Source organism: Schistocerca serialis, chromosome 2 (genome assembly GCF_023864345.2).
Source record: "Schistocerca serialis cubense isolate TAMUIC-IGC-003099 chromosome 2, iqSchSeri2.2, whole genome shotgun sequence".
In the NCBI taxonomy this organism is placed as follows: Eukaryota; Metazoa; Arthropoda; class Insecta; order Orthoptera; family Acrididae; genus Schistocerca; species Schistocerca serialis.
The window spans coordinates 277,528,995-277,555,383 of record NC_064639.1 but is presented as its reverse complement, the minus strand read 5'-3'; the positions used below and the strand labels follow the sequence as shown (position 1 = coordinate 277,555,383).

The following is a 26,389-nucleotide window of genomic DNA, read 5'->3' as shown; positions in this document are numbered from 1 at the left end:
AAACATTATATTTACACTTAATATATCTAACATGTCATCAAGATTGCATAAATGTGCAGAAAGTATAAAGTTACGTAAAGCTGACAGAAATGGGTCTGTTACCACTGAAGGCATTTGCATTTACATTTATTTTCATTTACGCACTACACAATCTAAGATCAGCATTAAGCTTTGAGACTTTGAAATGGTATTTTTTCCTGTATGTTCTTTGAACTTAGTATTTTCTAGACACCATATTGGCTCCCTTCAGTGTTCACAAAGCGTGATCATGTATTTCATCTAACACAACAGGGGAAAAGATTCTGTTAGCACTGGATGTATTTTTATTTTACTTTAACATTTATGTTTTGTTCATCCTTTCAGTCAAAGACAATCACAAAACTTTGAGCAACGTTCAGAAACACTGCTCGTTTTTCTCTGTTGCACAGTGACACAGGGTACTCCAGAGTCGTAAAACTACACATAAAAGTCATATCAGGCCACATAAATTCATCTGGTGATGGAGGTTTCAACACGTTGTGGGAATAAATAATGACTGGTAACAACCACCTAATCTGTGCTTTCGCCGTCCTGACAGATCACTGAAAACCAACACGAGAAATAACTGCCAAATTTTATCTAAGTATGTTCACTCACTTCTCAGCTGAGAGCCTCAGATAGAACATTAGATTTTTAGAATCCCCCATCCAGTTCTGATTCAGAAACACCATCTGTTAAAGAAGTAAAGGAAATAATCAACTCTTTGAAGAACAACAAGTCTCTCGGCGAAGACGGAATCATAGCAGAAATATGGAAAATAATATTAATAATGACCGGTATCAGTAAAACTGTTGTTAAATTCGATAAGAGCAACTATTTCACTTCAGAAATGTGATATGAATTACCACTTTCCAGTAGTGGTCACCCTCAATAAGTGCAGTTTCGTATTGGAGGCCTTCACTTCTGCTCACCTGTACATTGCGAAGAAACCGAAGTCCACGGACAGATCCAACACTAATACAACGCTTTTGGTGGCCATCTTCCTAAAAATTTGGGTCATCACGGCTTATTATCCATCTGTATAGACTAAGTGTTTCTGTGGTGACGCAACCGCTGTTTGTGGTTGTCAACAATAGGCGGAGTCCTCGCTTCTCTTCGAAAGCGATGCTCACTCACTCACACTCTAAGACGTCTACCACGGATTCAAGTACGAGAGATGAAGTGCGCAACAATGGGCGAGGGTGATGGCTATAGCTTTGTTCGAATAGCAAGCGGCAAATACTGAGAGACTATGTAAGGAGCACCGATCCGGAATTCTCTCGCAGTTCGTCTGTGCATGACAAGCATGATTTTAGTAACTTTACATCATGGTCAGACAGAGATTCCGAAATTGCAGTGCAGCGTCGCTCATTCATCCATCGCCCGCCAAAGTTTACATTTTTGCCTTTTCCATACATCTTTTTCCATGAAGTGTTCCGCAAAGGGCATGATCAAATAGTGGCCTTCCACTTTACTATCTGAATACTGCAATAAATCGTCTCAAAACCGGTGTCTGCTCACATCTTTCAAATTGCGTGTGTTTCTTGTAATGGACATGCATAATTGTTGCCAATGAACGAAACCTAGAGTTCGTGCGAAAGCTTTCCTGTATGGTCGCTTAAAGGGTTAATTGTACTGGTCAGTAGAATGAATATGAATAAAAACTAGTTGCTGCAAGCTCTCCCTCAGAACTGACCGTTTTAAAAATATAAATTTGCCTGTGATTCGACGTTCTTAAGTTTAAAGAATAAACACGGCAATAACAATTTTCATTTCGCACGGAAGGTAAATACACTCTAGCGTTAATTTAAACGTGAAAAATTTTGATACAAATGGCAGTATAATAAATGCAACTCTTAGGAACATTCTCATTGGCTCCTTGTACGAATAATCAGCGCTAACAGAAAAAGAAATGATTTTTATTTTATGTTTTGCTTTGTAACATCTTCCTATTGGCAGAAGAAGCTGATGCGCAGTTTGTTTCTTTCATAATTTGCAACCAAGCGCAGGTGTTGAAGTTTCAGCAATTCACAGCTAACTGCAGGATACAAAAGAGTCAGCCCCGACAAGCATTAGAGACTGTGTTCGCACACAAATGGCATCTCCAGGATGCACCTGCAGTCGTTGATGGTTCCGTCCGCGTAAATATTCCCGCAGTCCTCGCCTTCCGGAGAACCGGGGAACATCCAGTTATTGGGCTCCCCCTTTGCCCACCTTACGCGGCCACTCGATTTCAGAGGTTCACCTGAAGCATAGGAAACAATCATTTCAGACACGTACAATTTATTATTGGAATAAATGTTAAATTTGCGCAGTGAGCAAAAACCCTTATTCCTAGGCTAAATACGTTTTGCAGGCTCGAAAAAATGGCACTCATTTATGATAATCCAAGTTCCCCACGTCATCTTCCGGTCCTTTTGCAGAACCAAAGTCGAAGTTTCAAATTTTTATTGAGTTCTTACAACTGAATATCAAATGTGAAGTGACCCAAACTGCTTCCTACTGAATCACTCATTTTCATGCTAATGCAGCCATAAAAAAAGTGTAACGTGCTAGCAGCTGAAATGCGATTCAGAGGCCCACAGGCACGTCATGTCCTAGAAGTTTACTCACTCGCGTGGCTCAGTTTCAGGACATGGTTAAATGTCAGAAGTTCACGGGACTTGGACGACAATGGGTGTACGCTGAAGGTGCGGGGGGAGTGGGGGATTTAGAGATGTCCCACCGACTGTACATGTAACGTGCTGAAATTATAACGTACATACTTTACTCATAGGAAAGAAGTAAACTGAAATTGTAACCTACATGTGATGTTCATGTAGTGTACTGAAATTGTAGCCCATATGTTGCACGTGTAGATGGTGATTTTTCCCATCGTGTACAAATTCTAGGGATTGATGGATGAGAGGATACGGAACAAAAAAGGTCTAATGAACTTAAGTTCAGAAAAGCTTTGTTTGCATGCAAGAGACCATTTATTCAATCATACTTTGTTGTAGAGACAGCGGTCTAATACACGCTGTACAATTCAGCCACAGTTACAGTGTGCATCGTTTCCTCCTAGAGGGTCGTACTGTATCTCATACGTCACGCCCGAGTGCCCTCTCCTGTCATGGTAATTGGTAATGTTGCGTCCGATTCACTTCTCTTGCTAACTCAACTTGTAGTGGATTTGATACAGCATTGTACACAATGGTTCCTTATGGTCACTGACACACAAGCTGCACTTTGCGTCGATACTAATCACGAATCCGCGGCTCTCAGTGCCTCTCTGATGATTGCTCGGTCCTCACGTCCTCTCTTCTCTCTAGGCTGAGCGCTCTCTTCTTGATGCTGTGTTCGGCCAGTGTTTACACAGCGTGTGCAGGGCGTATTACCGACTTTCCACATCGGGAGCAGTTTTGTCACTGGTTCCTTCACCACACAACCACGATTTCGGGGTTGGTATCATCTACTCTATTCATAGAGTTCAGTGGCATCTTAAACTTTCATAACGATTATCAATGCGATAGTATGCAGAGCCCCATGGTATGGTGACAGCATATCATCAGCATCGCTGACGCTGGAAACAGTGGGCAGGGAAATTGGCAACCATATTTTGGGACTAGTATTCTTCCCCCGACGCATAACAGGCCGGAACTATCAGCGTTTCTTGAGGGTGATTTTGCTTCTCCTTGCCGGAATAAGGCCAGTGATAATTCAAAGAGTTATGTGGCTGCTAAATGAGAGTGCTCCAGCCTACTTCACCATTAACATCTAGACGCATTTCAGTAGAGTCTTTCCTCGTCGGTGGATTGGACGAGGGTTGAAAATAGCTCTGAGCACTATGGCACTTAACTCTATTCATAGATGACGCCACATTTACGTTCAGTGGCATCTTAAACTTTCATAACGATTATCAATGCGATAGTATGCAGAACCCCATGGTATGGTGACAGCGTATCATCAGCATCGCTACTTAAACCTAACTAACCTGAGGACATCACACACATCCATGCCGCCGGCCGCGGTGGTCTCGCAGTTCTAGGCGCGCAGTCCGGAACCGCGCGACTGTTAAGGTCGCAGGTTCGAATCCTGCCTCGGGCATGGATGTGTGTGATGTCCTTAGGTTAGTTAGGTTTAAGTAGTTCTAAGTTCTAGGGGACTGATGACCGCAGCTGTTAAGTCCCATAGTGCTCAGAGCCATTTGAACCACACATCCATGCCCGAGGAAGGATTCGAACCTGCGACCGTAGCGGTGACGCGGTTCCAGACTGTAGCGCCTAGAACCGCTCGGCCACTCCGGCCGACAAATTGGACGATGAGACCCGGTTCCATGGCCTACTCGTTCGCCGGATCTCAACCCTTGCGATTTCGTCATGGGGCCGACTCAGAAGTATCGTGGATGCAGAGCCCTTTCCAGATGTGGAGACAGTGGAGCAGCGTATTCACGCTGCCTTTGACACTGTTCGTGTGCAGCCAGGCCGATATGAATGTGTGAGACAGAACATGCTACGGCGCGTACACACATGCGTTGAGGCACATGGAAACCATTATCAACACATAGTATATCTGTGGCTGCATGGTACAGCGCGTATTAGGCCACAAACTCTGTAACGGTGTATTATTGTATAAATTGTCTCTAGCATGGGAACCATGCATTTCCGGACATAAGTTCATTTGTCCTCCTTTGCCCCGTATCCTCTCATCGATCAGTCCCTAAAGTTTGTACACAGTAGAGAAAATCATCGTTTGGAAAAGGTGTATTGGTAGTAGTAAATGAAATTCTAACCTACATCTTATAGACATATTATGACGCACTGGTTGAAGATGTACTACGAAAATGTGATTGTAACACACTTGTCGTAGATATACACTCCTGGAAAAGGAAAAAAGAACACATTGACACCGGTGTGTCAGACCCACCATACTTGCTCCGGACACTGCGAGAGGGCTGTACAAGCAATGATCACACGCACGGCACAGCGGACACACCAGGAACCGCGGTGTTGGCCGTCGAATGGCGCTAGCTGCGCAGCATTTGTGCACCGCCGCCGTCAGTGTCAGCCAGTTTGCCGTGGCATACGGAGCTCCATCGCAGTCTTTAACACTGGTAGCATGCCGCGACAGCGTGGACGTGAACCGTATGTGCAGTTGACGGACTTTGAGCGAGGGCATATAGTGGGCATGCGGGAGGCCGGGTGGACGTACCGCCGAATTGCTCAACACGTGGGGCGTGAGGTCTCCACAGTACATCGATGTTGTCGCCAGTGGTCGGCGGAAGGTGCACGTGCCCGTCGACCTGGGACCGGACCGCAGCGACGCACGGATGCACGCCAAGACCGTAGGATCCTACGCAGTGCCGTAGGAGACCGCACCGCCACTTCCCAGCAAATTAGGGACACTGTTGCTCCTGGGGTATCGGCGAGGACCATTCGCAACCGTCTCCATGAAGCTGGGCTACGGTTCCGCACACCGTTAGGCCGTCTTCCGCTCACGCCCCAACATCGTGCAGCCCGCCTCCAGTGGTGTCGCGACAGGCGTGAATGGAGGGACGAATGGAGACGTGTCGTCTTCAGCGATGAGAGTCGCTTCTGTCTTGGGGCCAATGATGGTCGTATGCGTGTTTGGCGCCGTGCGGGTGAGCGCCACAATCAGGACTGCATACGACCGAGGCACACAGGGCCAACACCCGGCATCATGGTGTGGGGAGCGATCTCCTACACTGGTCGTACACCACTGGTGATCGTCGAGGGGACACTGAATAGTGCACGGTACATCCAAACCGTCATCGAACCCATCGTTCTACCATTCCTAGACCGGCAAGGGAACTTGCTGTTCCAACAGGACAATGCACGTCCGCATGTATCCCGTGCCACCCAACGTGCTCTAGAAGGTGTAAGTCAACTACCCTGGACAGCAAGATCTCCGGATCTGTCCCCCATTGAGCATGTTTGGGACTGGATGAAGCGTCGTCTCACGCGGTCTGCACGTCCAGCACGAACGCTGGTCCAACTGAGGCGCCAGGTGGAAATGGCATGGCAAGCCGTTCCACAGGACTAAATCCAGCATCTCTACGATCGTCTCCATGGGAGAATAGCAGCCTGCATTGCTGCGAAAGGTGGATATACACTGTACTAGTGCCGACATTGTGCATGCTCTGTTGCCTGTGTCTATGTGCCTGTGGTTCTGTCAGTGTGATCATGTGATGCATCTGACCCCAGGAATGTGTCAATAAAGTTTCCCCTTCCCGGGACAATGAACTCACGGTGTTCTTATTTCAATTTCCAGGAGTGTATTACGAAAAATGAAACGAAATAGTTCTTCATGAACTACATATTTCAGTGATTTAATTGTGATCAACCTGCTTGGTAGGCTGAATACTCCACTGTGATATTATCTACCATACGGACTGGAGGAACTGGTTGGTAAGGTAATCCTTACGAATATTTTAGCTCTAATATAGAAATATTATCCAGAGCAACGCTTGTCTGAAGTGAAGTTCGAATTGTTTTCATTCGTAACTGCGCCCCAACGAAGAAATTTTGTACTAGTCCTCACTCGTTGCTATGTTCATGCAATGTGCTGTCCAATGTGTTCTTCGTTTCCACCTCAACGCAATTCGTAAACAGTTGCTGTACTACCAAAGGTAAGATAGTGTTTTATGGAACAACAGTATGCACTTACAAATGTAAAAACACTGTGTTGCTATGCGCAGGACATGGAATCTTTTGTGTGGAATGTACCTGCAGACATGCACTTGGCCTTTGGAGCAGCAGGAACTATGGAAAGAACACGGCGTTTATACGCAGAACGTTATCCAAACAGACGAATACCAAATCAGAGGCCATTTGGGGCTGTGGATCATCTTCTCCGTGAAAGGGGCACACTGAAAGAGATTTCTCTGGTCGACGTCGACCATGGAGTACACACAGTCATGATTTCGATAAACGAGTACATCAAATGTCCGACAACAAAAATTCAATCTTTGTACCTCCGTTGCTCATGCTCTAAATGTTAGTTCTAGCAGGGTTATGAGAACTCTGTGTGACGATCATCCTCATCCGTACAAGCTGAGTAAGTTACAGGACTTTGTACCAGCTGGTTTTCCAATTCGGGACGACTTTGCAGCAAAGAATACTAATTCCCCCAATCACAAACATTGTTCTGTGGACTGATGAATTGACTTTCAAAAGCCAAGGAATGTTCAATAGTCTCAATTCCCATATATGACCTCGTGAAAATCCTCGGGCTACGGCTGTCAACCATTTTCAGGAATGATTTTCAGTTAACATTTGGGCTGCAATTATTCACAGGCAAGCAGTGCCGCCTTATATTCTGGCTCCGAGGCAAAACCAGCTTCCTCATTAAACACAGTAGACCTCCACACTGCATTCACATAGCTCTTTCTTGACACCACTGATTTCGGAAATGGTGGTGGTGTCGTGCCAGTGGAATGTGCGCTACAGGGCGTCTGGCTCGTAGCTGTCCTTGAATTAAGCGATTTGTAAAAGTTCGGTGTGTCACTTTGGGGCCAACTGCTACACTAATTTCTGCTGCCAAAGCCATACGCACAACACGATGGTCTTCCCTTTCGACGGTGCCACGTGGCCGCCTGGATACCGGTCCTTTTGCGACAGTACATTGTCGTATCCACCGCTGACAGCAATTATACACTTGGACACGTTTCTGTCAAGTCTTTCTGCATTATCGCAGAATGAACATCCACATGGAGTTAATGTCTAGAGTGGGATTTCATACGATAGCAAGAGCCCTCTCGTGGTTTTTCCTTGCACCCCGACAGCAAATTTGTACGTTAGACTGGTGATTCGAACTGTCGTCCAGTCTTTCATGAATATTATTCTAGGGAGTGTTTTCCGACAGGATAGTGCCGGCATTCCATTCTGTACAGAGTGTCGACGTGTCGCCTTGATCTTGTCGATCACGGATCTGTATCCAGTCGAGTACGTATTGGACGTCATCGGATGACAATTCCAGCATCTTCCATAAACAGCAAACTTTCCCTGCATTGACCGACCAAACGCAAAAGGCATAGAACTGACATCCGGCACCTGTACAATACAATGCAGGCATTCAACATTATGGCGATTGCACCGGATACTAAGGTACCAGCATATCACAATTGCTATAGCTTGTCTCACGCTTGCAGTAACCAATTTTTTTCTATGTTATTCTATGTTAACCACATAGATATGTCATCCAGACGTATTTTCGAAATATCATTACTCTACAGTAACTATTTTTTGGTGTTGCGATTTTTATTGGGTGATCAGAAACGCACTGAACAGCTTTGTAAGGGTGTTTCAGTGTAGGCCGTGTTAAGAAATAATTACTCAGAAAAAAATTAGCGCTCTCACCTAAGCTTCGAGAACAAGTGACACTAACTGCACCTGGCGGGCCGCTTGAATCTGGGCGCGCAGAGGCCTGGTTGGCTAACTTCAGTAGCAATTAATTAGGAAATGGTGCCATGTACCGAATTTTTTTCTTAACAATCCCATCTCAGCACAGATTACCTTGTAATAGCATTACGAGCATTTCAGCCTGTTTCTGATCGTCCTGTTTGATGAAAGAGAAAATTAGAACTCCTGATATTTGGATGTTTCCTCATCCTGTACGAACCACATCTGAAGTCGTCAACAGGACATCAACCCTAAATGATCACTCCTGCTGTTAACGTCATACAGTTACTTACTGCAAGTACTATCAGCAAAAGATGGAATGCGGTGGAAAGAGAGAGTCGAAACTTCTCTCAAATACTGGGCATCTCTTCAGAAATTACACACGAAATACTGACTGATTTGTTCTGTGAGTTCCGTTTTTCTTTCATGTTGAAGGATTGAAATACGATTCTTTCCAGCCAATCTAAATATGTTACTTACATAATAGTGATACTCACCCAAGACAGTGACGTATTCCCCTTCCTTGAAGATATCGTGGAAACCGATGAAAGCAGCGAAGTTATCTGACGAGTGTGCTCTCATTACTTCGCGTATAGCATTTTCTTCCGCCACAGAGTTCACAATGGCGAGGTGCGCACCTTCCTTTGCGCATGTTCTCCGAGCATTTTCCCAGTTCATTTTCTCAGTGTGCAGCTTATAGTATCCAACATTTCGAAAGAATTTGTAGTCGGCACCAACACGGGGAGGGGGTGCTGTCCGTGATAAATCAAATGACACATTAGGTTCATGATACAATAGGGAAAATAACGCTAATCATACAAAGATATGTCAACAATAGGTTAGTACAGACCGTCCTGTAAAAATCGTGTGTACTCTTATAGGTAGGCCAAAGACTGTTGCTATCGAATGACTCTGGGATGTGGCTAATTAAACTAACTGTGTATTACTTTTTGTGTATTACAAAGAGTATGTTGGCTACAATATATTGAAACTTAGTGCATATTAGGTTGGTAACACTGCTTACATGTATGCGAGATTAACTCGAACATTGGCATTGTTGTTGCGGTAGTGTCAGGCTGTAAAGGTTGTTGAACGTCCGTAGGGGTCTTGATTACACTAATGTGCGTTCCGTTTAGTTCATTTATGCACACTGAAAATAATAGCTTGATAAATACACAGTTTTGAAACATATACTGTGTGTAACTTATAACTGTTTCTTTTCAGTATTAGCCCTATATTATTTTATTTTATTTTTCAGCGACATTGAGTTAAAGACTTATAACAGATGACGATATACAGTATATACTGCACTTTTGGATGGGTTAGACCAGGAAAACATTAATTTGGAGGTCTAGATTCCGATGAAAATCCTGATTCGGTCGAAATACAGGAATCATCAGGTGCAGAAGAGAGTGGAGAAGACGATGATGATAGTCATGGTAGTTCCTTCATTTCAAAAATCTTTCTAGGTGAGAATGGCTATAAGTCGTCTTCAACCACACCATCTAAGAGAGAAAGGACTAAATCCAGAAATTTAGCTACTCACTTCCCAGGACCAAGGGGTCAAGCATGTTTTATTTCTAGTCCAATTAAAGCAAGTCAGTCATTAGTGACAGAAGAAATGCCAGACATGATTGTCACTTACGAGAACGACGAAATTACTCGCAAAAGTTCTTCAACCTGAAACCTGGAAAGTTACCATAACACTACAATAATATTGTAGAGCTAAGAGCTGCAATTGGACTCTTGTAACTTTGTGGCGAAAACATGGCTGGTCACACAAATTTAGAAGAACTTTGAAAATGCCCTGTTTTGCGCTACAATGTCACAAAGGCTATTTCAGTTTTTGACTAGTTGTTTAAGATTCGATGACAAAGCAACCTGCATGAAAGAAAACAAGAAGACAAATTTGCACTCATTCAGGACATCTGGACTAAATTTATTGACAACTGCAAATCCCTACACACCCCTTTCTTATACTATACAATAGACGGGCAGCTAATGGGCTTCCGTGGCAAATGCCCATTCAGAATATACATATCTTCAAAACCGGACAAATATGGAATTAAGATTTTGATGCTGAATGATTCCGAGACTTATTACATACTAAACGCTATTCCATACATTATGTGAGAAAGTTATTAGAACCGATCCATGGCACTAATAGGAACCTGAAGTTGACAACTGATTTTCGTCCATTCCACTTTGTCAGACAATGATTGAAAACTTTGGTTTGACAATGTTGGCAACTGTAAGAAAAAATAAACCTGAAATACCATTTTTACGTTCTAAAAATGACAGTAAAACACAATTTGCCTTTAATGCCAAAATATTCCGTAAAAATCAAATAATCCACTATATTACATTACACTATATTACTTTACACATTCAAGTCAGGCTCATGTAATAAAAAATATATATAAAACCTTATACTCAGCATAGTGCTGAAGTGTAACACTTACCAAATTTATAAATACCGTATGGTACTAATTGTAATAACTAAATAAAGTGAAGTAAGACATTCTATTCCATTATACACATTCAAATATGAGACAACTAAACATAAAGTAATACAAAATATCATTTATTAATAATACTATGCACATTTTATAAATACCATATGTTACTCATTCTTGTAATAATAAGAAAATCACTACAGGTAACTACATAGTTATTTACAACATCATATATACGTAAGACAGTCCAATGTATGTGTTAATGAGCTTGGAACACATGATGTATGATAATATTTTACTGGGCTCCAGTGGACCCCAGTGTGAGGTGCAAGGTAATGCAAATCAAATTTGCGGTGCGATGGTTAATACACAGGGTGGTCAGAAAAGGTCTGAAAAGCTTGTAATGGTGTAGCAGGATACGTTTCGCTGATAATAACTGTTAAAGAAAAATTTCTAAACTTTTGCTGGCTCTGAGTCAATTAACGACAGTTGATCTCACAGCCTAGATGATAGTGCACGAGACTACTCAGCCTTTGGCTCGGGTTCGATCCATACTATTGAACCACGTGCAGTTTGTGTATCTCTCACATTTTCGGTTTTAGGACACTAAGCGAAGAACATATTTGGCGATACCGTCTCTGATGGGGCTGTTGAACTTGCGCACCTGTCGGCCTGACTGGCTACCATAAGTGCTAATTAAGTCGGAAACGGCGCATCACATCGATTTTTTCCTTAACAATCATTTCTCAGCATAGACTACACTGCAACACTGTCAGAAGCTTTTCAGAATGTCTATCTGAAAGATAAAGGTTATCGTCATCTACAGTACAGTTGCGAAAGTTAATCAGTTCCAGTAGAAGCCGACTGTATTCGATATATCTTCATTAATATGACACGAGGCATGTAGGTGACTCTTTGTCGTGAGAATATCGCCTGCAAGGTACTCATTCCACAAGACTCAGGCCAAGTGTAGAGCACATACAAACATTACAAATACCAAGAGACGGTGTGAACAGATTTTATTGCATGTGCTCGGTTAATTTAGAACGAGGACCTTCTTCTAAATATACGGAGATAGACATAGCCTCAATGAAATTGCATAGAATAAACCTGCAGTACTTCTTGCTGTTCTTTTTTATATTACTTAAGTTCGACATTGTCAGACAAAACATACTTTCACTTATTCTAGAGCATAATTACTTTAGCTACAACAACAAACTGTACCAACAACATGAAGGTTTGGCAATGGGAAGTAGCTTAGCTTGGATATTGGCTGACATTTACATCAACCATATAGAACAAACATTTTTCTCAACCAACCAGCACACCTCAAACAAAATAGTCTGCTACAGAAGATATGTTGATGTTACAATCTTGCTTTTTGATGGTACAAGCAATGAAATAGGTACCTTAGCAGCAGGTCTAAGCAAAATGAACAAAAATATTAAATTCACAGTTGAACATGAAACTAATAAAAGCATTAACTTTCTTGAGCTGAAGATTTGCAATAGTAACAGTAAACATCAATTTAGTATTTACAGAAAACCTAACACCACACATGTCAGTATTGACAACTCATCTTGTCACCCCTGCCAACAAAAAATGGCATATTTCACAACGATGCTACACCGAATTAAAAAAGTGCCTATGAGTGACACAGACCAACAAAAGGAAATGAATATAATTAAAACAGTTGCTCATAATAATGGATATAAACCCATAATAATAGAAAAACTCCACAACAAAATGCAGACAAAAACCACAGATCCACTTCACAGCAGTCACCTGAAGCCAAATTAGTGTGCCACAGATGCCAAACCTAAATACGCTACTCCCCCGTACATAGGCCCACTATCATAACGAATAGCAAACTTATTTAAAAAGAAAAATATCATAATCAGCTTTTCCACAAATAATAAATTACAACAAAAAGTAATCCATGATGTAAATACCTCCAAGAGTTCCTACCGTAAGTCAGGAATATGCAAAGTGAAATGCGATACAGGCCCAAAATTCTACATTGGACAGACAGGCAAAAACTTTTGAAATTAGATACAAAGAACACATTGATGCTTTAAGACTTGGTAACTTGAACAAATCTGCATTTGCAGCCCATATTGCTGAAGAAAACCATCCAGTGAGAAACACTGAGAACAACTTAAAAATTTTACATCTAGCAGGAAAGGAGCCACCTTGAATATATTAGAAGAAACAGAAATACACACACACAAAAACAGCACCCCAGACTATATCCTTAATGAACAAACAGAGTTTGGTAACACCCCTTTCCTGAAAAATTTCCAAAAATTATTTTCCAGCCTCCAAAGCAAATAATATTAGTACGCCTATTTGCAGATCAAGCAGCAAATTTATATGTTACTATAATTCTCATGATGCTAAATGTAATTAGATAATGTACTATACCTATACAGTAACAAAATAAAGAAACAACTTTATAATTAATGTAACAGTATCAACTCAAAAAATGAATGTCTATATGCTAGTGTAAAATGCATTTCAGTTGCGTAAGTGAAAATATGATCCTTTCCAAACGTAGGACATCTTCAAATGTTACGATATATCATAGCATCTTTGACACTCATATGTTTGTAAGCTCTTTATATGTATCTAATCATGTGGTGCGTGGTAGAAATCTTCTCTGTGACAAATCTAAAGTGTTCAGTGAGAAAAATTTATATGTGCAACAATAAGAATGCAGTGGGATGTATTCACATCTGTTGGACGAATGTTATGGAAACAAACACTCCAAACCGACATCTCACGTAAGTCACATGCAACGAAAATCTGTAACGCAACCACTTGTGTGTGGCGTGCTTATAGTTATGTACTACTTATATTTTAGTACAATTAATCTGTAAAAAACACACCACATGTTATAAGGAAATCGTGTAAACCGTCTGAAGATGGACCACAACGATTTGAAACCGGTAACGGTACCCTTTGAATAAACGAACTGAAAGTAAATTTGTGGCAGGTTGATGTCCCAAAACCATCAACATTTGTCTTCAAATAACAGCCACGGTCTCCAACCATGTCATCATGTGAGAAAATTGCAAAACACAGTGATATTTGATAAAACTCTGAATGTTGATTTGTTAATAAAACTTACCCAAAGCTAGACGTAATAGTTTTTTTGATTACAATCCAAAACGTAGGGTAAGAAAGGATTATAATCGTTCCCGAAATATTCATCACTAGATAGAGAAGTGGAAACGGATTGAATATCTGATGTCGCAGACTAAGTATCTATACGTATTTGCTGTCTCTAAGGATACATCTCTTCCCACTGATCTCGCTGGAAACGACCGAAACACAACTAAAGTGTTTTCACCATGTCCAGACTATAAAGGGTGAAGATAAATACGTGCACCCAACCTTCGCAGCGCGATTCCTCACATACTAGCAGTACACAAATATCTATCACAAAATTTCGTTCTCCGCGTATTTCCGGCAGTGAATGAACGTTAAAGATTGGAAATCTGGCCATACGGTAATCTCATGTACAGGAACCACCTCTGCCAGAAGGGCGGAGCAGTGCCGTGCGTTTGGTGGATAGCGGTTTGGCTTGGCTTGGCATGAAGGAGATCGGCCGTTCGAATCTGGGTCAAGGTGTATTTGTTCTTGTAAGTTTCATTGTTCCAAGTAATACTGCAATATACACTGCTTCTTGAGCCACTCGTATCCGACATTTACATAGCACAGGCTTTTGAAACGGTGGACATAAAGAAAGGTGGTCAGACGAGTCAAAAAGAGACAGTTGAAACAAATGACATGTCTTAGGACAGAACAACTACAAAAAAATATCAATTTCGAGATGCCAAAGATGACTGCACAGTTAAATAACTCAACATCTGCTAGTCATTAATATTATATGCAGTATGGTTGCTCAGATGTAGCACATTAGCAACCAGTGACAATAATAATTTCCATATTAATGACCGAATGATGTTTAAAACAGGATATGTTGTTCTCAGAGCAGATCGTCGAAGTGACCTCCCTGTAGTCCAGTCATTAAACGACCCGACGGCTCGTACGGCTCTGGACTCTTCGCAACGTGGATGCATTCACAGACACAAGAGCACCATGAACACGCACAAGCAGCTCTTCCACTTATGTCGGCGGGGTAGAATACACGTGTCCTTCAAGTGTTCTCATGGGAACATGTTGATGTTTGGTTTGTGGGGCGCTCAACTGCTCGGTCATTAGCGCCCGTACAAAGTCCCAATTTCTAAACAGACCAACTTTTTTACACAGTTCACTCTAGCCCCTGTTACGAATGATGATGATGATAAAACGACAACACAAACGCTCAGTCCGCTGGCAGAGAAAATCCCTAACCCGTCCAGGAATCGAATCCCTCACAGGACGAAATGCAAGGGATTTAGGTCAGATGAACGCGGAGACCATACAACTGGACCTCCCCGTCCAACCCATTCCCCTGGAAATATTCTGTCTCACATGAATTCCAAAGTGTGGAGGTACACCTTCATGTTGGAACCATAATCTCTACCGAAATGAAATGGAACATCTTTCAGTGCGTCAGGCAAATAGTTTGAGAGGAATGTATGGTACATTCGTGCACTTAACCAGTCAGCTAACAAGCAGGGACCAAACTCCTGTCTCCCAGTTTTCCGTACATGCGAAAGCGAACTTGATATCCATAGTTGCGGGTGGCGAACGGGTTAACGTTACAACAATTTTGTGAGCTTTGTGCATATTGAAGACACCTTCACGAGTGAAGGTTGCTTCATCCGACCATAATACAGTGTTTATGACGACTTCGATGGCTTCCTGATGTTGCTGGAGCCATTCACAGAACTGCACCCATCTACATCTACATTTATACTCTGCAAGCCACCCAACGGTGTGTGGCGGAGGGCACTTTACGTGCCACTGTCATTACCTCCCATTCCTGTTTCAGTCGCGTATGGGTCGCGGGAAGAACGACTGCCGGAGAGCCTCCGTGCGCGCTCGAATCTCTCTAATTTCACATTCGTGATCTCCTAGGCATGTATAAGTAGGGGGATGCAATATATTCGATACGTCATCCAGAAACGCACCCTCTCGAAAACTGGACAGCAAGCTACCCCGCGATGCAGAGCGCAGAGCGCCTCTCTTGCAGAGTCTGCCACTTGAGTTTGCTAAACATCTCCGTAACGCTATCACACTTACCAAATAACCCTGTGACGAAACGCGCCGCTCTTCTTTGGATCTTCTCTATCTCCTCTGTCAACCCGACCTGGTACGTATCCCACACTGATGAGCCATATTCAAGTATAGGTCGAACGAGTGTTTTGTAGGCCACCTCCTTTGTTGATGGGCCTACATTTTCTAAGGACTCTCCCAATGAATCTCAACCTGGCACCCGCCTTACCAACAATTAATTTTATATGATCATTCCACTTCAAATCGTTCCGTACGCATACTCCCAGATATTTTACAGAAGTAACTGCTACCAGTGCTTGTTCCGCTATCACATACTCATCAATAAAGGATCCTTCTTTCTATGTATTCGCAATACATTACATTTGTCTACGTTAAGGGTCAGTTGCCACTCCCTGCACCAAGTGCCTATCCGCTGCAGATCTTCCTGCATTTCACTGCAATTTTCTAATGCTGCAACTTCTCAGACGGATGTCTCCAAGAAGCAGGTTTGCGTTAAAGTATAATGATAGGGGTGCAGCCGATGATCGCGCAGCTCATCAAACAACGTGCTGACTTGTTACGCTACGCGTACTTCACTGGGGTTCTTGGTGTATGACGTCAGTAGCTAAGAGTCCGTGGACAACTATTGTCACGCGATGGTGGAGGGAGAGAACCTGTCTCCCGAAGGCGAAACTCCAGATGAGGAAATACATTTTTATCAGTATGACGACGACCAGGACATATGGCTGCATATTCACGAGCTGCAACACCAGTCCAGTAATCAGATGCACCAAGGACCAGAAGCATATCCACATATTCATCGTTTGTGTATGTGATACGTCTGCCACACTGTTTTGAATAATGCAAGAAGAAAATACTATTTGTATAAATGTACGTGGAGTCGGCCACGGGCGCGTTACTTCGCTGTCAGCTAGTCCGTGTCTGGTGAATGGCGGATCCAGTAAAACAAGTCATAATTCGCAGTGGGCTATTCCACCTCTTTTACAGCTTTTGTTCTGCACGATTTATCCCCACACTGCCGATTTTGCAATGTTTATTTTCGAAATACACTGTTTCCTTACCGGTAAGAGACGTGATGTTCCCGCATTTCCATTGATGATAATATTAATAATAACAGTAACGCATGCAAATACCTACTAAACAGCATACATTTACCAGATTCCACGTTGAAAAGCATGATTAGTGTAGACAATATATACAAATGGTAACCGAGTTTGTAAATTATTTGTGAAGCAGTTTACTATCCCTACTGGTGACGCAAGGCCGGAACGAAATGTAATGGATCGGAATGCGGCAAGAATAATAGTTGGTAATAATCGATGGGACCAATGAGGGAGTGTATGCGTATACAGAAGACAGGTTTGGAATCTAGTAGAGGGAGTGGTGCGAAACATTTCGCATCCATGATGTGGTTCAAATGGCTCTAAGCACTATGGGACATAACATCTGACGTCATCAGTTCCCTAGACTTAGAACTACTTAAACCTAACTAAACTAAGGACATCACACACATCCATGCCCGAGGCAGGATTCGAACCTGCGGCTGTAGCAGCAGCGCGGTTCCGGACTGAAGCGCCTAGAACCGCTCGGCCACAGCAGCCAATTCCATGATGTCCAAAAATCTACTTTAAAAGCTAACCAATGAAAACTGTGGTACTTCCATTCCTGATTCGTTTTACGTAAGTAAAATCACTTTGTAGAATACCCACTGTAATCGCTGTATAACGATTACGATGCAAAATAATGTACCATGCAGCCTACATTTAGCACATAAAAGCACTTACGCCTCGATGGAGACTCGAACCCTCAACCTACAGCATGCTGACCCAAAACGCTGTCTACCGCAGCAACTTCACGGTACTACTGCTCTTTTCTGACAGAGATAGTTACCGTACATGCGGTTACAGTGTTGCTGATTGCCAATCTTAAACGTCCATTTACTGCCGGAAATATGCGGAGGACGAAATTTAATGACTAACATTTTTTTTATTGCTTGTATGTAAGGAGGACCGAGAAGGCGAATTTTTCTTCACCATGTATAGTAATTTTCTGACACATACTACAGAAGGTACCATCTTCGTAATGTGTCCCATTTGGCGATGCACTGCTGTTCACGTCGATATTTTTCCCTTCATTTGCTGCAGAAAATTCACTCTTCGTCATTTACGTTTTTATAGTTTACAATATAACTAAGCACTATAAACACTTCCGACAAATTCAATCGGATTCGTTTTATTTTTTGACACTATGAAACTTTTCTGAAAAACTCATCTCGATCATCGAAAATTTTGGACCACATTCACCTTCCTTATCTTACACAGAACTGAAGCACGTTTTAATTGTGTTGCTGTAACTGTTGACAATGAAGTAGAAGATAACTCATAAATATTCACCAACTTGAGATAAATATCATTTGGCGATAAATTATAAATAACAGAAGTCTGGCCGGCCGGAGTGGCCAAGCGATTCTAGGCGCTGCAGTCTGGAACCGCGCGACCGCTACGGTCGCTGGTTCGAATCCTGCCTCGGGCGTGGATGTGTGTGATGTCCTTAGGTTAGTTAGGTTCAAGTAGTTCTAAGTTCTGGGAGACCGATGACCTCAGCAGGTACGTCCCACAGTGTTCAGAGCTATTTGAACTATTTTTGAACAGAAGTCTACAAAGATGCAGTTTTACATGTCATTGATCCAAACGAAATAAATAGAACACTGTAACTAAACTAAAAGTCTGTTGCCGCTGATAAAGATGACTTTTGAGTAACATACTTTCACTATATCTGCAACGTAACATATATCGTAACATTTCATTGATATGAATACCATTTTTGTGTCACTTACAGAAATTTTCACTCTGATCTTTCATGGCAGCAATATTGCAAGTATATTTGCGTTCTTTATGAATTATCTTAATTGAATATTGGCGAAAAAGAAACGAGCAACATAGTCGGTAGTTTCTCAACTACCCGCACCAGCCAAGGATGAGGCATATTTTTTAAAAAAAGTGTAAGAATATTTAAAGATTATTGGACCGTTAGCTTCGGATATTGATATGCTTCGGAAAATCCTCAATAATCGGAAACATTTAAGACTTGTTTTTACATCTCACATTTGTTTATGTATTTATTTGACGGATAACATTCCACTCTGTATGAAGTGCTATTGCGGTTATCAATGCGAAGCATCTCGCAGATGTAAGTGGAGCTGCGGTAGGAAATGGAGAAATTGCAGTGGAGTGCAGAAGTTACGAACGAAAGTAACTTGCGTGATGTGTAACTGGCGATAAGCAAAGCTCGGTGAAAGTTGGACTATATGTAGATAGAAAGATAACTGAATCAATTACAGAATGAGATGAACAGAAATGAAACGTCTGTTATACAATAATAACACTTAAGTCATTGCGATTTATAATGAGTCCAAAGACATCACAAAAGCCGGGACATGGTTCTTAATAGTGTGTGTGGCGACCATGGGCAACAGTGCAACCTCTGCATCGTGTTCCCATGCTAGGAACAAGGCTGCTAGGGAGTTCTTGCGGTATGGCGTTGCATTTCTCCACCAGCGCGGTTGACAACAGCGGTTTGACAACTGCGGGATGTTCGTTGGTGCAAGTGTCCGTGCTGCAGCAGTACATCACCCGTCGCATTTTACTCGTGCCCCATGACATTTAACTCGGGCGAACGATCGAATCAGTCTATGCGCCGAATATTATTTCGTACCAGGAGCTACTTCACTTGTGCCGTTATACGCAGTCGCCCATTTTCATTCATAAACACGAAGTCAGGGCTGAATACACCCCTGGAAATCGCACATAGGGGTGAAATACAGTCTCACATTAACGTTGACCGGTGAATGGAGATATGGAAGTTAGTGCACCCATGCGATACTATTCCTCCTTCACAATAACACTGGGACTACCAAAGAAATATTTTTCGACAGCGCTCCTGGGTGCATTACATTCCGTCATATGGCGAGACGTGGGAACACGCGTTACACTCAGAAACAGTTCTGAATGTCTTGTGATACCTAATGATGATAAGAGAACTGAAACTCGTCAGTGAACTACACACCCGAAAAAAATGGCAACACTATGTAAGGAGTTCATTAGGGGTCCATTACTATTTTCTAGCGCACTTGAGCAGATGTAATTTCGATCGATTGCTCACCCGCTTCCTGCGATATTGAATATCTATGCTGCAATAGAATCGCAGGTCAGAGCAGTGCTAGCAGTAAGTCGAGTTTAGTAGCTTGCAGAGAGCAGTTGTGTTTTGTAGCTCGCACAGAACACTTGAGTTATGGATTTCGGACAGGGCAGTGCTGCAGTTGACTTGTGTTGGGCCGGTCGTGCATAACGATGGTGGTGCCTGAGCGATGCGGTATAAGGTAAAAAAAAATTATTGTTATTTGTTGCCTCACGCATATGTTAATTGCCACAACTGATTTAACCACAACTGTAAAGTTAAAGTCCCATGTAATTCCTTGCAGAAATGTTTCAATAATAACTTTTGTTCTGAAGAAAACTTTTGCAGTCATTTATCTGAGTTTGAAGATTTTACGAATTTTTCCTGTGCTTACCCATGTTGATTAAGCAAAAGAAAATCAGACTAAGAGCAGCCGACCAGTTGCAAAGGATAAAGTAATCTTTACCTAGGTTTCAATAGATATAAATCTATCTTCTTCAGAAGACGGCAGTATTATAACAACATGAAGTGATATGTCCTTATCGTTTAGGCAAACATCTGCATAGTTACATTAATCATATAAAATATAGCCCTGAAAACAGGGTTTGTCAGACAAATAAAATAGGTACATAGAAGTTGCAGAGCGCCTAAGCTTAGGCGCTCTGCAACTTCTATGTACCTATTTTATTTGTCTGACAAACCCATTTTCAGGGCTATATTTTATATGATTAATGTAACTATGCAGATGTTTGCCTAAACGATAAGGACATATCACTTCATGTTGTTATAATACTGCCGTCTTCTGAAGAAGATAGATTTATATCTATTGAAACCTAGGTAAAGATTACTTTATCCTTTGCAACTGGTCGGCTGCTCTTAGTCTGATTTACGTGGAACCGTTGCTGTAGCGCAGCTATGTTTAAAGTACCAAAAGAAAATCAGTTGTTTTCCTACAAATGAAAATCTGTTGGCCAGCATTGCACTGGGCTGCGCCAAAAATTTCTCATAGGAGCAAATATAAAGATAGCTTTATCCGGCGACAACATTGTGAGGTACGAATTTTTCAGCTTATTCAGGATGCTTTCACAGGGCCATGACGGAGCGCTGCTGGCGTCAAAACTTATGAATCTCGATATGCGGTCACTCTTTAATGCAAGATCACATTAAAAGTTGAAATTTTATTATTGGAAAGAAATTTTTTCTATTGGGAACCTAAAGGCGATATTTCTGTGGGGAGGTTACACTAAATGTGAATATTATAATTATTTTTTCTTTTGGGGGGTTACAACCAGAAAGGAGTTGCGTGACATAAACGGAAGTTGGTAGGTATGTTTCTACACATCTCGAGCGTTAGTTACCTATGAGACTGGACGTGGTGAATTGATGTTAGCCACCACTCCCTTGCAGACGACAAAGACGTCATTGTCAGCACTTCATTGAGTTTGAGAGAGGTCATGTAATAATGCTACGAGAAGATGGATGTCCTTTCTGCGATATTGCAGAAAGTCTTGGTGTTGTGTTGACTGAAGAGCCGAAATGCACGCGTTTTAGCTCACGCAGGCTGGCGTGAGGAGCGAAGAACTATACTGACGTGAGGTCTGGAACATGACAAGGAATTAGAATTCAGAAAGCGGACGTAAGTAGTTTGATACTTAACTTTAATCAATTAATGATGAACGTCGCTCTTGACGGTACATGAGTCACAATATTATCTGTTCAGAAGACATAGTAACTGGATATGGCGCCTTGCTAGGTCGTAGCAAATGACGTAGCTGAAGGCTATGCTAAACTGTCGTCTCAGCAAATGAGAGCGTATGTAGATAGTGAACCATCGCTAGCAAAGTCGGCTGTACAACTGGGGCGAGTGCTATGGAGTCTCTCTAGATTCGACCTGCCGTGTGGCGGCGTTCGGTCTGCAATCACTGATAGTGGCGACACGCGGGTCCGACATATACTAACGGACCGTGGCCGATTTAAAGGCTACCACTTAGCAAGTGTGGTGTCTGGCGGTGACACCACACTAGGCAATAATGCAGCCACTGTACCTTTTCTATTGGGAACTTAATCGAGATTTTTCTGGTCGAGGTTACACTAAATGTGAATATTACATTTATTTTTTTTCTGTTGGGAGGTTACAACCAGAAAGGAGTTGCGTGACATAAACGAAAATTGGTAGGCATGTTTCTACACCTCCCGAGCGTTACTTACCTATGAGACTGGACGTGGTGAATTGATGTTAGCCATCACTCCCTTGCAGACGACAAAGACATCATTGTCAGCACTTCGTTGAGTTTGAAAGATGTCGTGTAATAGGGCTACGAGAAGATGGATGTTGCTTCTGCGATACTGAAGAAAGACTTGGCAATAATGGAGCCACTGTATGTACCTGATCGGTGGCAGCGGTGGTCACGAGAATGTATGATCGCAGGAGGACTGCGCTACAGATGGCCACGTGGCACTACTGACAGGGAAGAACGTCGTGTCCAGTGTATGCCTCTGGTGCATCGTACTGCATGCATCATAATGCATCTACAGCAGTAATGTGAGCAGCATTTGGCACCACTGTGACACAACGAACTGTTACAAACCGGTTAATCCATGGACAGCTCGAGCGAGACACCAGTATTATGCGTTCCACTGACCCCGGTGACTTCAGTAGCGTAAAGTGAGAACTCAATGGAGGCAGGTTGGAGGGCTGTAGTGTTTTCTGATGAAAGCTTGTTCTGCCTCGAAGGCAGTGATGACTGTGTGTTGGTATGAAGAAGGTCAGTTGACGGTCTGCAACCATCCCGTCTGCGTTCGAGACACATGGGCCTACGTGTGGATTTATGGTCTGAGGTACGATTTCGTATGACAGCAGGAGCAGTCTCGCGGTTCTTCCACGCATCCTGACGTCAGTTTGGTGATTCGGCCTTCTGTGCTGCCCTTCATGAACGGCATTCCAGGGGCTGTTTTGCTACAGGACAACGCTGGTCCACATAACGCTGTTGCAGCCAAACATGCTCTTCAGAGTGTCGACATCTTGGCTTGGCCTGCTCGATCAATAGACCTGTTTCCAATTTAACACATATGAAACGTCACCAGCAGACAACATTACCGTCATCAACAACAGCATTATACGTTCCTGTATTTGCCTAGCTACTGAAACACGCATTGAAGTTCATCCCACAAACTGACATTCGGCACCTGTACAACACGATGCAGGCACGTTCGCATGTCTGTATTCATAATTCGGGTGTCTATACCGTTTATTAATGTACCAGCATTTCACATTTGCAATAGCTTATCTCGGGTTTCCATTAATCTGTGATCTTGCAATGTTAATCACTTGCATATGTTACGTAGAAAAATGTAATGCAGAAATTTCATATCCCTACACTGATTACATTTGGTCTTTCGATTTTTTTGTTTCTTATATGAAGCTTTTAGAAGGAAGAAAGAATCGTTATAACAATCATTCGTCGTAGAGGTCATGAGAGATGGCGTAGAAACTCCGATTCTGGGAATGAAGGAAAGCGGCGATGCCTTTCTTACGAAATTATCCCGGAATTTTCCTCAGACGACTGAGAGAAGGGGCGGAAAACCTAAAACTGGATGGATGGAAAGAGGTTTGAATCGCCCTGCTCCTGAATGCGAGTTCAAATACACATAAGCAAAATGTGCGAACAACACTCTGATGACCATGGAAGGAGGGGAAAACCAACAACATCAATGAGTAGCACAGACAATCTTCGCTACAGAGCCTAATTCGCGAAGATAGAAGCAACAGGAGAAAACAGAGAAGAGATTTCTTTCATTCTGATAGAACCAAGGTTTCCTTCCTTCTTTGGTACTCAGAGGCGAAACTACACTTAACTAAAATAAAAATTAGCTGGAAGTCGGAAGCTACTTTCGTGATGTTACGTACTGACCTACAACACTGAAAAACGTCGTCAGGGTTTCGTCGTCACCACAACCTTGACGGGTAACGTCGATGTCGTAATGCAACGGCCTTTCCTCAGCCAGCAGATCACTGACGTCTCTTCTACTTTTGCGGATGAGAGCCGCCTGTAACAGACCAGACAACTGATGAGTTTCGCTGGTGTGAGGGTAGTGTTAGCAGCCGGCGAGTGTACACCCACCTTGGTTATCCAGTGACCCGTAAGGTTGCGGAAGCTGCTCGCAGAGAGGCTAACACTGCTTGCAGAGGACGACACACAGTCGTCTGCGAGGAGCTCTCGAGGCGATGCCACAATGAAGAGTGTCAGCAGAAGCTGCCAAGTGCTTTCCCAGACCATACTGTCCTCTGAAAAACCAGACAGAACACGATTAGGAAGACTTGGCAAGGTACAGAAGTCGATTCGAATGCACAAAGCCCGAAAAAGTACGTAAATCATCCAGATTTCGTGGACGGATGTCAATGTAACTTTGTACACATACTCTCCGTCATCGGGCGTGTAAAGGGTCGTAATTCTACGTGATACGTTGAATTGGCACCAGAGCACATTAAGGGGTATTCGTGGTAGGTAATATTACCAGTCTTGGTAATATATACAGTGAAGAGACAAAATTGATGACCCTTCGTAATATCGTGTCGAACCTCCTTTTACCCGGCGTAGTGCAGCTGTAGCTGAGCACCACCAGACCACCGTTCCACCAACCGCAAGTGCTTGATCTGCAGCCATGGATGCAGCAGCGAAAAATAAGGGTGGTTTCTCAAATATTCAGATACCCCAAAAGCGTAACCATTGAGGATGGCTTCATGTTGCCTATGGCCTGGCTGCCAGCGATTCCATCCCGGGGGACCGCATGCGTTCACCGGACAGCAGCACCACTTGTCCCGCATTTAATAGCATAAATGGTGGCGTTAACACTTCCACACAGGGAAACACTGCACATTTTACAAGCTGCCGATTTGTTATTGTCTACCAGTCACCACGAAAGCTGCCTACCAATCACTTAGTAGTGGCACAGACAACCTGCCAGTTCGTTGTTTCCTACCAGTTTCATGCCAGAGTTGCCTTCCAATAAGCCACCAGAGTAAAACAGATAATACCCTGGAGTTGCGTTCAGTGATCCCCACCCCCCCTTGCTCCAACCCCTAATAGTACACACAGCAAGTGTCAAGTGACATCCCAGAGATGTGACTTTGTTTTTTTTTTTTTTTTTTTTTTTTTTTGTTATCAGTCTGCTGACTGGTTTGATGCGGCCCGCCACGAATTCCTTTCCTGTGCTAACCTCTTCATCTCAGAGTAGCACTTGCAACCTACGTAATCAATTATTTGCTTGACGTATTCCAATCTCTCTCTTCCTCTACAGTTTTTGCCCTCTACAGCTCCCTCTAGTACCATGGAAGTCATTCCCTCATGTCTTAGCAGATGTCCTATCATCCTGTCCCTTCTCCTTATCAGTGTTTTCCACATATTCCTTTCCTCTCCGATTCTGCGTAGAACCTCCTCATTCCTTACCTTATCAGTCCACCTAATTTTCAACATTCGTCTATAGCACCACCTCTCAAATGCTTCGATTCTCTTCTGTTCCGGTTTTCCCACAGTCCATGTTTCACTACCATACAATGCTGTACTCCAGACGTAGATCCTCAGAAATTTCTTCCTCAAATTAATGCCGGTATTTGATATTAGTAGACTTCTCTTGGCCAGAAATGCCTTTTTGCCATAGCGAGTTTGCTTTTGATGTCCTCCTTGCTCCGTCCGTCATTGGTTATTTTACTGCCTAGGTAGCAGAATTCCTTAACTTCATTGACTTCGTGACCATCAATCCTGATGTTAAGTTTCTCGCTGTTCTCATTTCTACTACTTCTCATTACCTTCGTCTTTCTCCGATTTACTCTCAAACCATACTGTGTACTCATTAGACTGTTCATTCCGTTCAGCAGATCATTTAATTCTTCTTCACTTTCACTCAGGATAGCAATGTCATCAGCGAATCGTATCATTGATATCCTTTCACCTTGTACTTTAATTCCACTCCTGAACCTTTCTTTTATTTCCATCATTGCTTCCTCGATGTACAGATTGAAGAGTAGGGGTGAAAGGCTACAGCCTTGTCTTACACCCTTCTTAATACGAGCACTTCGTTCTTGATCGTCCACTCTTATTATTCCCTCTTGGTTGTTGCACATATTGTATATGACCCGTCTCTCCCTATAGCGTT

General features: G+C 42.7%; 1 protein-coding gene across 1 annotated transcript in view; it reads right to left on the bottom strand.

The window, feature by feature from the left end:
* Nucleotides 1-300: 300 nt before the first annotated feature.
* Nucleotides 301-26,389, bottom strand: part of LOC126457038 (hemolymph lipopolysaccharide-binding protein-like) — a 50,320-nt gene continuing 24,231 nt past the window's right edge. Inside the window, exons 2-6 of the mRNA XM_050093026.1 lie at nt 24,358-24,521; nt 24,148-24,283; nt 9,442-9,567; nt 8,915-9,169; nt 301-2,263 (exon numbers count right to left, since the gene is read on the bottom strand). Coding sequence (XP_049948983.1) covers nt 2,091-2,263; nt 8,915-9,169; nt 9,442-9,567; nt 24,148-24,283; nt 24,358-24,521 — 854 coding nt within the window. The 3' untranslated portion in view covers nt 301-2,090. The remainder of the gene's footprint in view (nt 2,264-8,914; nt 9,170-9,441; nt 9,568-24,147; nt 24,284-24,357; nt 24,522-26,389) is intronic.